Source organism: Micromys minutus (assembly GCF_963924665.1).
Source record: "Micromys minutus genome assembly, chromosome: 1".
In the NCBI taxonomy this organism is placed as follows: domain Eukaryota; kingdom Metazoa; phylum Chordata; class Mammalia; order Rodentia; family Muridae; genus Micromys; species Micromys minutus.
This window is the reverse complement of record NC_137969.1, coordinates 141,748,638-141,762,468: the sequence shown is the minus strand read 5'-3', so window position 1 is coordinate 141,762,468 and position 13,831 is coordinate 141,748,638. Positions and strand designations below refer to the sequence as shown.

General features: G+C 38.7%; 1 protein-coding gene across 1 annotated transcript; it reads right to left on the bottom strand.

The window, feature by feature from the left end:
* Positions 1 to 3,122: 3,122 nt before the first annotated feature.
* Positions 3,123 to 13,583, bottom strand: MUC7 (mucin 7, secreted; the record flags this gene model as incomplete). The annotated part of the gene is made up of 3 exons (XM_080911124.1): positions 3,123 to 3,430; positions 3,641 to 4,271; positions 13,530 to 13,583. 3 exons carry the CDS (start codon positions 13,581 to 13,583, stop codon positions 3,123 to 3,125), a joined length of 993 nt encoding a protein of 330 aa, XP_080767250.1.
* Between the last annotated feature and the right edge of the window lie 248 nt (positions 13,584 to 13,831).

Here is a 13,831-nt window from a genome sequence, read left to right as displayed (position 1 = left end):
GTTTCCTTTATCTTCATTTATACAATTTACTTACATTTTCACCATCCAGTTTTCCATAAAATATATTGTTTTTTAGAAAGGTGAATAAAAATACTGATATAACTTATTCTTTTCTCTTCAGAAAATTCCCACTCCATCCTCCCCTTCCTGCTTCTATGAGGGAGCTCCCCCACTCCTGCATCACCATTCTACAATTCCCCTACCTTAGGGAATCGAGTTTCCACAGGACCAGGCAACTCCCCTCCTTTTGATTCCAGGAAGTGCCATCCTCTGCTACACATGCAGCTGGAGCCATGGGTTGGTCTATGTGTACTCTTTGGATAGTGGTTTAGTCCTTGGGAGCTGGGGGGGGGGTGGTCTGGTTGGTTGATATTTTTGTTCTACCTATGGGATTGCAAACCCCTTCAGTTCCTTTAGTTATTTCTCTAACTCCTCCATCAGGGTCCCTGTGCTCAGTCTGATGGTTTGCTGCTAGCATCTGCATCTGTATTGGTCAAGCTCTGGCAGAGCCCCTTAGGAGACAACTGTATCAGATTCTTGTCAGTAAGCACTTCTTGGCATCAGCAATAGTGTCTGGGTTTGATGTCTGCAGATGGGTTGGATTCCTAGGTAGGGTTCTCTCTAGATGGCCTTTTTTTTTTTTTCAGTCTCTGCACCATTCTTTTTTTCTGCATTTCCTTTTGACAGGAGCAATTAATATTTTTGAGGTAGGTGGGTGTCTGTCAACTGAGAACTGTGCCTACTCACTGGATAGTATCTCTACAGGTTCTCTCTCCCCTTTGTTGGGTATTTTACCTAATCTCATCCCCTTTGGGTTCTGGGAGCCTCTTGCTTACCTGGCATTTGGGACTTTCTAGTGGCTGCCTACAGTTCCCCACCCCCACTGCTACACACCTTTTCCCCATTCCCTGACTCTCTGTACTTCTCCCCAGTCTCCTCCCACATCTGGTCCTGACCCCCTTTTCCCTCCCCATCCCTCTTCCTCCCAGATCCTTTTCTCTCTCTATCTCCCATGATTATTTTATTCCCCTTTCTAAGTAGGACTGAAGCATCCACTCTTTGGTCTTTCTTTTTCTTGAGCTTCATATGGTCTATGAGTTGTATTGTGGGTATTTCAAGCTTTTTTCCTAGTATCCACTTATCAGTGAGTGCATGCCACTTGTTTTCTTTTGTGACTGGTTTACCTCACTCAGGATGATATTTTCTAGTTCCATCTATTTGCCTAAAAATTTTATGAAGTCATTGTTTTTAATAGCTGAGTAGTATTCCACTGTGTAAATGTGCCACATTTTCTGTATCTATTCTTCTTTTGAGAGGCATCTGGGTTGTTTCCAGGTTCTGACTACTATAAATAAGGCTGCTATGAACATAGTGGAGCATGTGTTTTTGTTATATTATATGTTGGAGCATCTTTTGGGTATATGCCCAGGAGTGGTATAGCTGGGTCCTCAGGTAGTACTAGGATTGGATGAAACCACCACTACCATCTCAATACTTATTCTTATCTCCAACATTTTATACATAGGAAGCAGAATATTTATAGTTTTCCTTGGCTACTTATTTGTCCACAGTCTGGTTACTTAGGCTAAGAATTCAACAGCCTGTTTCTCTAATTAGTTCTTTATGATGAGTAGATGACCATATAAAGTATAAAAGTAGGTTTCCTTGCCTGTGAGTTTTGTTTGAGTTTTTCTGATAAAGTACATGATGGTGGTGGTAGAGGCTCTGTCTTATTTTTCATTGCCGTGGGCCATATTAGTTAGTAGTAGTCATATCCATGTGCAACACATAATCTTGAAGAATGTGTTCACCTCTGATTTTCCTGAACAGTTTTATTTATTTCCTTTACCTGATTAATTGTATTTTCCTATATATCTTCAAGGGACTTTATCATTTCCTCTTTAAAGGTCTCTATTATCTTTATAAGATTAGATTTACTGTCATTTTTTTTTTTTTTTGTGTGTGTGTGTTTTGGTTGTGGTAGGTTATCTGGGCTTGCTCTAGTAGGGCAGTTGTGCTCTGAAGGTGTCATACTGACTTGGCTTTTCTTGATTGTGCTCTTTCAAGGACCTTTAGCCATCCAGATGGCTTTGGTCTCTGATGTTCCTGTTGTAATAGGTATTGGGAGGAAGGTTGAGCTCTATTGTTATGGCATAGCCGACTTCTGACATGTATCCCTGGGCTTTATGTTTCAGGAGCCCCAGATCTGATGAAGGTGGGAAGAGAAATTACAGGAGAATGCAGGTCCACCTGGGTAGCAGGCTGCTCAGAGCAGCTTGGCAAGGACAGAGGACTCAGCAAGCAGGGAAGATGGGTGGAGAAGGGAAGCTTACACATATGGTTCAGGCTCAGCAGGTATGATGGAGGAAGGAGGACAGGTGCCAAGAGAATGGAGGTCCTCCTCGGATAGCAGGCTGCTCGGGGCTACTCTGCTTGTTCTGGAGGATACAGCAAGCAAGGAAGATGGGTGGGGGAGGAAGGGAAGCTTACATGTATGGTTGAGGATCTACAGATGGTGAACAGAGAGGTGTAGGGAGAATGGAGGTCCCTCTGATAAAGCAGTCTGTTCAGGCAGCTCTGCTTTTTTCAGAGAACTCAGCAAGCATGGAAGATGTGTCGTTCTGTTTTTTATTTAGCCCCTATTTTATTTTATTTTACTTAATTTATTTATTTTTATATTTTATTTTATTTTATTTAGGCCCTATTTTATTTTATTTTACTTAATTTATTTATTTTTATATTTTCCCACCATGCCTAGGTACCTTACCAGCTTCATTGGAACAAGACTGAATACCTCAATAGCTTTTGTATTTTTTGGTTTTAGCTAAACTCGTACAACTTACAATAGATATATATGTAAACATCTGTGTATATATACAGATATTTTAATCAAAAGCTCTTTGATTTCTTCTAGGAAACCTGTTTAGCAGTTGGAGGTAAACAATAAAACACAGGGTATCATGGTAGTCATGAAGACAAGAGATGCATTTCATTGCTCAAATTGTTTTTATTTGTTTGATTTTCTAGTTAGATCAAGTTGCTTTCTTCAAAATCATCATTGAAACTTATTTATCCTAAAAGATCAAACTGTTCTGACATTTTGGAGACCATCCCATCCTATCCTAAAAACCAAAGAGCCGCTGAAAGAACACCCAAAGCCTTTGTGAAGGTGACAGAGTTGTAGTTTGGACGGTAGAACTGGATGTAGTAGAGGGAGAGCTACTAGTAGACTTGGTTGATGTAGGTATGGCTGTTGAGGTGCTTGGCTTAGGTGAAGTAGTAGATTCTTTTGTGGTAGTTTTGGTGGTCGGTGCTGGTGTGGTTGGATTTGTGGTAGTTTTGGTGGTCGGTGCTGGTGTGGTTGGATTTGTGGTAGTTTTGGTGGTCGGTGCTGGTGTGGTTGGATTTGTGGTAGTTTTGGTGGTCGGTGCTGGTGTGGTTGGATTTGTGGTAGTTTTGGTGGTCGGTGCTGGTGTGGTTGGATTTGTGGTAGTTTTGGTGGTCGGTGCTGGTGTGGTTGGATTTGTGGTAGTTTTGGTGGTCGGTGCTGGTGTGGTTGGATTTGTGGTAGTTTTGGTGGTCGGTGCTGGTGTGGTTGGATTTGTGGTAGTTTTGGTGGTCGGTGCTGGTGTGGTTGGATTTGTGGTAGTTTTGGTGGTCGGTGCTGGTGTGGTTGGATTTGTGGTAGTTTTGGTGGTCGGTGCTGGTGTGGTTGGATTTGTGGTAGTTTTGGTGGTCGGTGCTGGTGTGGTTGGATTTGTGGTAGTTTTGGTGGTCGGTGCTGGTGTGGTTGGATTTGTGGTAGTTTTGGTGGTCGGTGCTGGTGTGGTTGGATTTGTGGTAGTTTTGGTGGTCGGTGCTGGTGTGGTTGGATTTGTGGTAGTTTTGGTGGTCGGTGCTGGTGTGGTTGGATTTGTGGTAGTTTTGGTGGTCGGTGCTGGTGTGGTTGGATTTGTGGTAGTTTTGGTGGTCGGTGCTGGTGTGGTTGCATTTGTTTTTGTGTTGTCAGGAATTGGCTGTTTATTAGGTAAGCATAGAAACTTAAAGTGACGGCGATTCATCAGCACCAGAGTAGTTCCTGGAGAACAAATGTTAGACCGAGAATGTTGACTTGGTACAACATAAGGTCTTTCAGCTTGATGTTTCTTTGAAACATGGAAATCATGTTGACCACGTCTTGGGTGATGAATGTTATGTGAATATTGTCTGGGGAAACTTGGAATTCTTTGGTATGGACTTCGTTTTGGATGGTTATGATGACTTTCACCAGGCTATGAAAATAAAAGGAAAAATAAACTTTAAAAATTCATAATTTGATTTTCAAACCTTAGCATATGTGACTACTTATATAACACATATATTTGTGTTAATTATTATTTTTATTGTATAAGTAAGAGGGATGAATTATAATTCTGTATATGTATACAACATATAATGGTAAGCTAAGGATAGTTAACATTTTAATGTTAAATATTTAAGAATATTTTGATGAACTCAATATATATTTGCATTTATATAGTATATATTTGTGAAATATAGGCAAAACCTCAATATATGCATTGGTCGAATGAGGGTAGTTTGTGTGTATATTCTTGCTGCTTTGTTCTTGGAAACTTTGAGCACCTCTCTTTTAGTCATTCATTATACACACACACACACACACACACACACAGACACACACAAACACACACATGGTTTTTATAAAATATAGTCACCTCTGTGCTATAGAACATTAAAATTTATTATTCTATTATATATAACTATGTTTTGTGGTTATCTTATTTTGTTTAAAACAAACACAGTAATTATATGTAGTTACTTTAAAATTTATTTTTTTGAGATAGTAATTATGACATTTTTCTCCTTTTTTCTTCCCTCCAAACATACTCTAAAATGTACTTTCTCTCTTTCAAATTCATGAGCTTTTCTCCATTAGTTGTTGCTACACAACACACACACACACACACATCTGTATATAAATACATGAATACAACCTGCAGTATGTATAGTATTAGTTGTATAATATTACGTGCATGTGTAAGGCTAAAGAATAAGAGAAACTTCAAAACTTTCACAGATTCACCAAGACTTAATATGCTATTTACCATGCGATAAGTTATTGAAGAAATCAAAAGAGAATATGCTTCTTGAAAAAAGGTGAAAATAGGAACCACAAGATAATCAGACTTCTTAATGATGTATATCATAGCAAGTTACACCAAGAAAGGACCAAGAAAGTTAAGAGGGCACCAAACCATTAGTAGGAGGCAATACATAAACACGAGGGGCAGCAGTAAACAAGTCAGTGAAACAGAACGTTGTTTCTGTGTCCATAAACAGGTTTGCAAGCTGCTAACTAGACTCACTGGGAAGAAAGCAAGAAGCCCCCACTGGACAAAATCAGAGAGAAAGAAAACAGTTACACCACAGAGATGAAGCGTCACTGGAAACTCATACTAACAAAAATCTTCCAATAAAAATAAATCTAGGGCCTGATGGCTTACTATATCTCTCAAAAATTTTAAGGAATAAATAATACCAATTCTTTGTAAATTATTTCAAAAATATTGAAAAGGGGTAAATTTGTTTAAAGTCATTCTACAAGAAAAGTATATGCTGGGAAAGAAACCAGTAAAGAACATTGCAGAAGAACTCAGCCACAACCTTTAATGAATACAGATGCAAGAAGACTCGACAAAAATACTAGCAAATTACTTTAAATAAAAAAAGCACTATTGGAAATAATTTCAAATGTAAACAAATGTCCTAGTGGGACCATCTGGAAATACTATTTATCAAACCATTGCAAAATTCAGATGAAGTCAGGGTTTAGAATTTTTGATTGAATGTGTGTTTATTACATTTATACTATTAATTTCAAATGGGTATAAATAACATATTTCTAGGAACCAGTAAAGAGAGAAAGAAGACATGAGCCTTTCCTCACATTACTCATTAATCTAAAAGAGTTACAGTCTTACAGACTACAAGACAAACAAGGCAGATGGAGTCTGAGGGAATGCCCAACCAATAACTGACCCAACTTGAGACCCTTCCCATGGAAAGCACCAATCTCTGACACTATTAATGATACTCAACTATGCTTGCAGACAGGAGTCTAGCATGACTGTCTTCAGAAGCTGACTGAGACAGATAACAGACACCTATAGCAAATAGTGGGTGGAGCTTGGGGACTCTTATGGAAGAGTAGCAGGAAGGATTATGGTCATAGGAACTCTATAGAAAGACCAGTAGAGTTGGCTAGCCTGGACCCATGAGACTCTCAGAGACTGAACAACCAATCAAAGAACATACACAGACTGGACCTAGGCCTCTCTGGATATAAGAAGCAGATATGCAGCTTGATTTTTATGTGGGTCCTGAACATCTGGAGGGAGGTTGGAGTGGGGTAGGGGGGTAGAGCTGTACCAAAAGCTATACCAAAAGCTGTACCAAAAGCTGTTGCCTGTGTGGGATAGATTCTAGCTGGGCTTCTTTGTCTGGTCTCAGTGGGAGAGGAAGAGTCTAGCCTCCCAGAGACTTGAAGTGCCAGGTTGGAGGATATGGGGGGGGGGGTTCCACCCTCTCAGAGGAGAAGGATTGTGGGAGGGGATGTCCGGGAAGGGGCAGTGAACAGGATGTAAAATGAATTAGTAAAAAGTTAAATTGAAAATAATACGGGACCAAGATATACTCCTGGGCATATAATCAAAGGAATCTTGAGTTTTGGTCTGTTGCTATATATTGTAATGCTAAGTGCAGGCCCTCAAGGCCTGGTTGACCCAGAGAGGAAAGTATCTAAACTATAGACCCAAGTGAGGATATATGACCCTGTCCCCAGGTTATTTATGATTGGTAGGATGCCTAAAGCTAATAGCTAGGCAGACTTGAGATAGGTGGAGCTTGAGGTTTAGGTTATGTGTGTGTGTGTGTGTGTGTGTGTGTGTGTAATTGGAGGAGACCATGGGGGGTTGGGGAGAGACAGACAGACAGACAAAGAGAGAGAGAGAGAGAGAGAGAGAGAGAGAGAGAGAGAGAGAGAGAAGCCATCATGAATTAGGAGTCAAGAAAGCATGGTCATGAGGGCTGGTCAGTTGGAGTTAAGAGCAGCCCAGATGAAACATAGTAATAACTTGGGGGTTATTGATAGAAAATAGATTTTAATAGCATAGAGGGCAGATATCTACCCAGCTTTAGCGCTGATAAAGGCTTATTTTAAAGAGTAAAAGTTGTGTGTCTTTTATCTGGGAACTGAAAGATCAAAGGCAGTTTAGGAACCCCGAATTGAGAGTAAATCGCTTCTACAGAATCTCCATGTTACCACAGAGACACATGGGTATTTGTATTTCTTGCTGCTGTGTTAATTGCACTCATAATGTCACTATAGTAACAATAGCAAGGAAATGGAATTAGACTAGATGTCCACAAACTGTTGAATGAATAATGAAAATGTGGTACATGCAGAAACCTGGGAGGTGAGTGACTCTCAGGACTCAGAGGGAGGGACCTTAGAAGAAACACCCTACAGTTGGGAGAGGGAACTTGTAGAGCCCACTTCCAGTAGAAAGACAGGGCATCAAGTTGAGGGATGGGATTGCCGTCCCACAGTCAACACTCTGACCGGTAATTGTTCCTGTCTACAAGAACTGTAAAGAGAAAAATAGAAATGAACCTGATTAAAAGGAGGTCAAGTGACAGGCCCAGCTCAGGGGAGGCCTCATGGCCTGACACTACTACGGATGTTCTATGGTGTGCTTACAAACAGGGGCCTATCATGACTGCCCTATGAAAAGCCCAACAAGTAACTGAAAAAGTCAGATGCAGATATTTATACCCAACCAGTGGACAGAGTTGGTGACCTCTGTGGTTGAATTAGGGAAAAGCTGCAAGAAGCTGATGAGGAGAGGGACCCTATAGGAAGACCAACTAACCTGGAACCCTGGGATCTCTCAGACACTGAGCCACCACCCAAGCAGCACACACCAGCTGATATGAGACCCCCAATACATATACAGCAGAGGACTGCCTGGTCTGAACTCAGTCAGAGAAGATGCACCTAACCCTCAAGAGTCTTGGGACCCCAGGGTGTGGAAAGGTCTGGTGGGGTTGGGGTGGAGACATCTTCTTGGAGACAGAGGAGGAGGTGTGGGATGTTGGTGGGTGGACTGGGAGGGTAAAAAAGTCTGGACTGTACCAAAAGATTAAAAAATAAATAAAAAAGAAAATGTAGTACATAAATAAAATTTCATTGTATATATGTAAAATTAAAAACTCACAGGAAATTAGTAGAATGGAAAATAAATTAAGTAAGGTGATCCAGATCCAGAAAGACAAATACCACATGTACTATATTTTTTTTGCAAAGTCTAGGTTTTAATTTATGTGTATTTACATGGGATCCAGTGCATAAAGGACAGGAACCTAGAATGTAAGCTGTGCAATGATTTGAATGAGAGGGGCCCCTATGGGCTCATCTATTTGAATGCTTGGCCCACAGTTGGTAGAATGATTTGGAAAGGATTGGCTTTGAGGTTTCAGAAATGCTTTCTTTGCCCAGTTAGGTTTCTTTCTCTCTATTTTGTGCTTGTGGATCAGATGTAAACTTTTATCTACTGCTTCAGTTTTTGAAGCCAGACCTCACCAAGATTTTCTTGGAGGCCCTTGATGATAGAACAAAGTAACTACCAGTTCTTTGTCCTTGTTCAGAAGAAGACATGGCAATGTCTAGTCTGGGGCTAGAGCCTGTGATTGGAAGTTGCAATTTTCATTTCTGAGAGCCCAGTTTCCCCTTTAAGGGCTTTGGCTGTCAGACCCAAGGCAGCTGTGTCTGAGGCCTCTATCTTGTGTTCTCTTTCCCACATTGCTTGATTTAGTTGACTTTGCCAGTTATCCCTCTACAAGTACTGTCTAAGATGCTGTACTACTACTACTACTTCCCCTTTCTCCTCCTCCTTCAGAGATTTATTTTATGTGTGTGAGTATACTGTTGCTGTTTAGGACATTGGATCCTGTTAACAGATGCTTGTGAGCCACCATGTTGTTGCTGAGATTTGAACTCAGAACCTCTGGAAGAGTAGTCAGTACTCTTAACGGCTGAGCCATCTCTCTAGCCCAAGATTCTCACGTACTTGGCACGATTATCAGCAACTTCCCAGTCCCAGCTATCTGTCTTCTTTTTTCTCATCATTAGTCCTCCTCTTTGACATCTTGCTGTTTAAGACCCTTAAGTTTCTCTCATCTCTGGCTACATCTACATTTTAAAAGTGTAAGAGTAGTTTCTAACAAAATTTGAAAAGTTACTACAAGTAGTTTCTAGGTCTGATCATTACAAGTGCTTTTGTATGAGTTCCGGAGAGAGGATGAGGCATCTCAGATGCTGTGCGTTGAGACATGGAGATACAGAACACAAGAATAAGCTCACCACTGAATGTTTATCCATGAGAGATAGTCATCCACCTACCAGATTGGATCAATTCAAAGTTTAACTCTCTACTTTCTAAAGCAAACTTTAAACTTCTCTGAACTGAACATATCTTGCATTCTCACAATAAAATAAATTCCCAAACCTTAAAAGAGCAACAAACACACTTGAGAAGTCTTGTACGATGACATTTGTAGTTTTCATTTTCTGTTTTGATAGGTAAGTATATTTGGTCCTTTAATGTGCTCTTACAGCTGAAAGGAATTTAACGTGGAAAAATAATGAAAATATTTTAGCGACAAATTTGTGGAGAAAATTTTAAACTTTTCTGATGTATATTTGAGAATTCTGGTTTTAATCATCTTTAAGAAGATCTTAAATGTGAGAAAATGTCTCTCTCTATGTGTGACTTATACAAAGGATTAAATTTAAAATTAGCCAACTGACTAAATTTAAGTGATATCTAATGAAGAATCTTTACTCTCATAATCTGTCTGTGTCAGAAATCTTCACAAAATGTACATTTTAAATAAAATATAATCACATTTCTTATCCTCTGTTTCTCACATGATAGCAGATAGGAATCTGTCAGCTGTTGGTTAACTTTGGGAGCCAGTTCCACAGTGATTCAGCTACTCATTCTTTTTTTTTTTTTTTAGACTTTATTTTAAAAAACAAAGATAAAAAATTTTAAACATTTTTGCATAAATGTATACAAATCCAACTGTGTCAGTGCTTGGCTTTTTTTTTCTTTCTTCTTTTTTTTTTTTTTTACAATGAGCAAAACGTACATGTAATACAGGGTGTAACCCAGAATTTGTCAATGTGTTCTTGGTGTGTAAGGATAGACTTTTTTTGTTTTGTTTTGTTTTCTTTTTTTTCTTGAACTTCACACAGTCTGTGAGTTGTTTCTGGGGCAGTCCGAGCCTCTGGGGTTAGCATCCCACTATCAGTGACTGCATATTATGTCTGTTCTTTTGTGACTGGGTTATCTCACTCAGGATGATGTTCTCTAGATGCAGCCATTTTCTTAAGAATTTGGTTAAGTCATTGTTTCTGGTGGCTGAGTAGTATTCCATTGTGTAAATGTACCACAATTTTTGTATCCATTCATCTACTGAATGACATCTGGGTTCTTTCCAGCTTCTGGCTATTATAAATAGAGCTGCTATGAACATTGTGGTGCAAGTCTCTTTGTTGTATATTAAAGTGTCTCTGGGGTATATGCCCAGAAGTGGAATAGCTGGGTCTTCAGAGAGTACTATGTCCAATTTTCTGAGGTATCGCCAGACTGATTTCCAGAGTGGTTGTATCAGTTTACAACCCCACCAACAGTGGAGAAGTGTTCCTCTTTCTCTGCAACCTCGCCAGCATCTGCTGTCATCTGAGTTTTGGATCTTGGCCAATCTGACTGGTGTGAGGTGGAATCTCAGGGTTGTTTTGATTTGCATTTCCCTGATGGCTAAGGATGTCGAGTACTTCCTCAGATGTTTCTCAGCCATTTGATATTCCTCAATTGAGAACATTTTGTTTAGCTCTGTATCCCATTTTTTAATAGGGTTGTTTGATTCTCTGGTGTCTAGCTTTTTGAGTTCTTTGTATAACTTGGATATTAGGCCTCTATCTGATATGGAGTTGGTAAAGATCGTTTCCCATTTGTTGGCTGCCGTTTTGTTTTCTTACAATATCCTTAGCTACTCATTCTTTCATTCGATCTAGGATAGCTTCGGTCCAGCTCTATACCGTCTATTACAACATTTAAAATATCCACCTTGGTAGGATAGTTTTTGTGAGGTTTATAATGACCCTATGTATCCATGTATAATGTAAATATACAAATATGAACCTAATAAATCCCAGCTAGCCCTGATCTTATAAAGATAACCACTATATATTCAATGTTCTAAAGGCTAAATTTAACTAAGTTCCTTTATCAGGCTAAGAGGTAAGATTTTTAGCTTATGACTTTTAGCTAACAGCTTTTCCACATGAGGCAAAGATTTAGCTTAATGAGTATAGACATCTTAGAACCTTCTCCATGAAGCAGTGAATACAAATGATTTTAAAGTTATGCTCTGAGATTTTTATGTATAAAAGAATATTTTATTGTTATAAGAATAATTATTTGCTAAATTGATACTTTTAAATATATAGAACCATTTACTTTTTATGTGACAGATTTCTATAATCTTTCAGACCAGAGAAACATAGTTTTAAGTAGCACTTGGCTATAGCTTAGGCTTGCAGAGTAAAAAGACACAATGAAAGTGCTTTAAGGGATCCTATCACTTCATTAAAATCAAAACACAGTTCTGAAGACTTCTCAAGACTGATGTTCCATGCAGGGCTCCCCAGAAGTTGTCTGTCTACAACATGGGGCAGGGAGTAGGAGAGAGGACAGTGCCACCATCTCCTTCATTGGTATCTGAAAGACACTGCAAGGAAACTGTGCTCCACTGTGTCCTGTCTGCCCATTTACTTGTCTATGGGAATTTGATTTGTGCTCTATTGATATTTTCGAGGCTCAAACAAAATTTTCTAATGCAACATATTTTTGAGGAATTGCTACCAAAAGTTTAGTTCAGTAGAATGAATTTGGCAATCATTCACTTAGACTTTTTCATATGATGTATTACTTTTAGTTGAATTATATTAAGAGGTCTCTTTATTTGTCTTATGAAGCTATGGCTCTATAAGAACTTAATCTCAAGAAAAATTATTCAAATACTTTCGGATTACAGCATACACAAGAAACCTATGCAGCTTTGCTCCATTGTCAGGCCTTAGTCCCTTCTGTCTGAGATAGGGTCCCAGGATGTATATTTTTATTAGTAAAGCAAATGTTTCTGAGAGAGATGTCCTTTGGAATAAAACACCCCTCTACTTCAACCTAATCTGGAGAAAAAGTTGTACAGTCATATAAATGTCACAGTAAGTTTCACAACATAATGCTACTTTGCTCATATGACTAGCCTGCCACGTACCCTGTGTTTGTCAATTGTGTGATGCAGATGGTGCTGAAGTATTTCTCTTAGGTGGATAGTATGAAAGGCCTCCATTTTAAATCAATGGTATTTCTGTTACACAGCCCTAGGCTCATTACACAGCACTTGGTTAGTAGTCTCTAAGATGCAAAACTAACTCTCAGCCTTCCAAATTCTGTCTTCTCTATCTACACCCCAGCTCATGACAACATATGCTTAGGACACCGTTCTCTGAGATGTGTATAACTCTTCTGATGTTTTTGTTTGTGTTATTATTATGACCTGTCAACCATTTTATATTATATTTTTTATATTATATAGTTTGGGGTGTTTTTTTGTTTTTGTTTTGCAGAACTTAACTCAAGTTTCAAAAGTTTGAATAGTATTTTTTGTTAAGGGAGTGACAGTGATGAGGAGGAAGTCCAGTCAGTCAAGCGCTTCACTTATTAACTGAGTGATTTTTGTGTCTATTTTTCCCTCAAGTGAGTTAACAGGAATGCTTCAACTATAACCAGCATATTTCAGGCACCAGAGAGGCCCTTTAATTTTATTTATACTCATTTATGTTAAAAAGTATTGAAATAAGCATTAACTTGTGTTAGTACTGCATGAGACCCTTTCAGGAAATTTACTATGTAAGTTCAATTATTCATTTTACCATTATCATAGTCTCAAGACATTCAGGAAACTTAACTTGGTTTAAATTTATTTAGAAAAAAAAAAAGAAGACGTATTTCTAGAGAAGTGCTAGAGAGTTCCTTCCAAATCTACATGGCCTATCTTGCTCATTTCTGATCATCTTACTACCCTTGCTAGAGTCACCAGCCTCACAACCTGTAAACATGCATGAAACAGAAAGATAAATCAAAGCAAGTCCTTAGTGAGCAGGAACTTGACACTGTGTTTTAAGCGGAAAAAAAAAGCTATTTCTAGTTAAAAAGCAACAAACAAGCAGCAGCAAAAAACAAAAACAAAAACAAAAAAAAAAACAAAAAAAAAAACAAAAAAAAACCAAAAAAAAAAAAAAACAAAAACCCCAAAACAAACAGGAACAGAAATACAAGAAGTCTTGAGAAGTTTTAACAGTAAATGAACCAAGGATATTTGCCACTGAGGGAACTTACCGTAAAATATGAAATGAGAGCCACGAGGCACAAGATGAAAGTTTCCCTTTTCATTTCTCAATGTTGCTTCTGAAAGAAGGTCAGTTATTGTCCACAGTTAGTCAAGTCAGCCGACAGCATTTTTCTGAATTTAAAATGAAAACTTAGTTCTGACCCTAGTCATGTAACATGATGAACACATGCTGGCACCATATTTAGTGATGCTCATGAATTTTAGAGAAGATAACAATGTATATCCACAACAATGTCGTTATGTTTGTGATATTGTAAAACAAGATAGCACCTACCTTAATTTTTTGTAA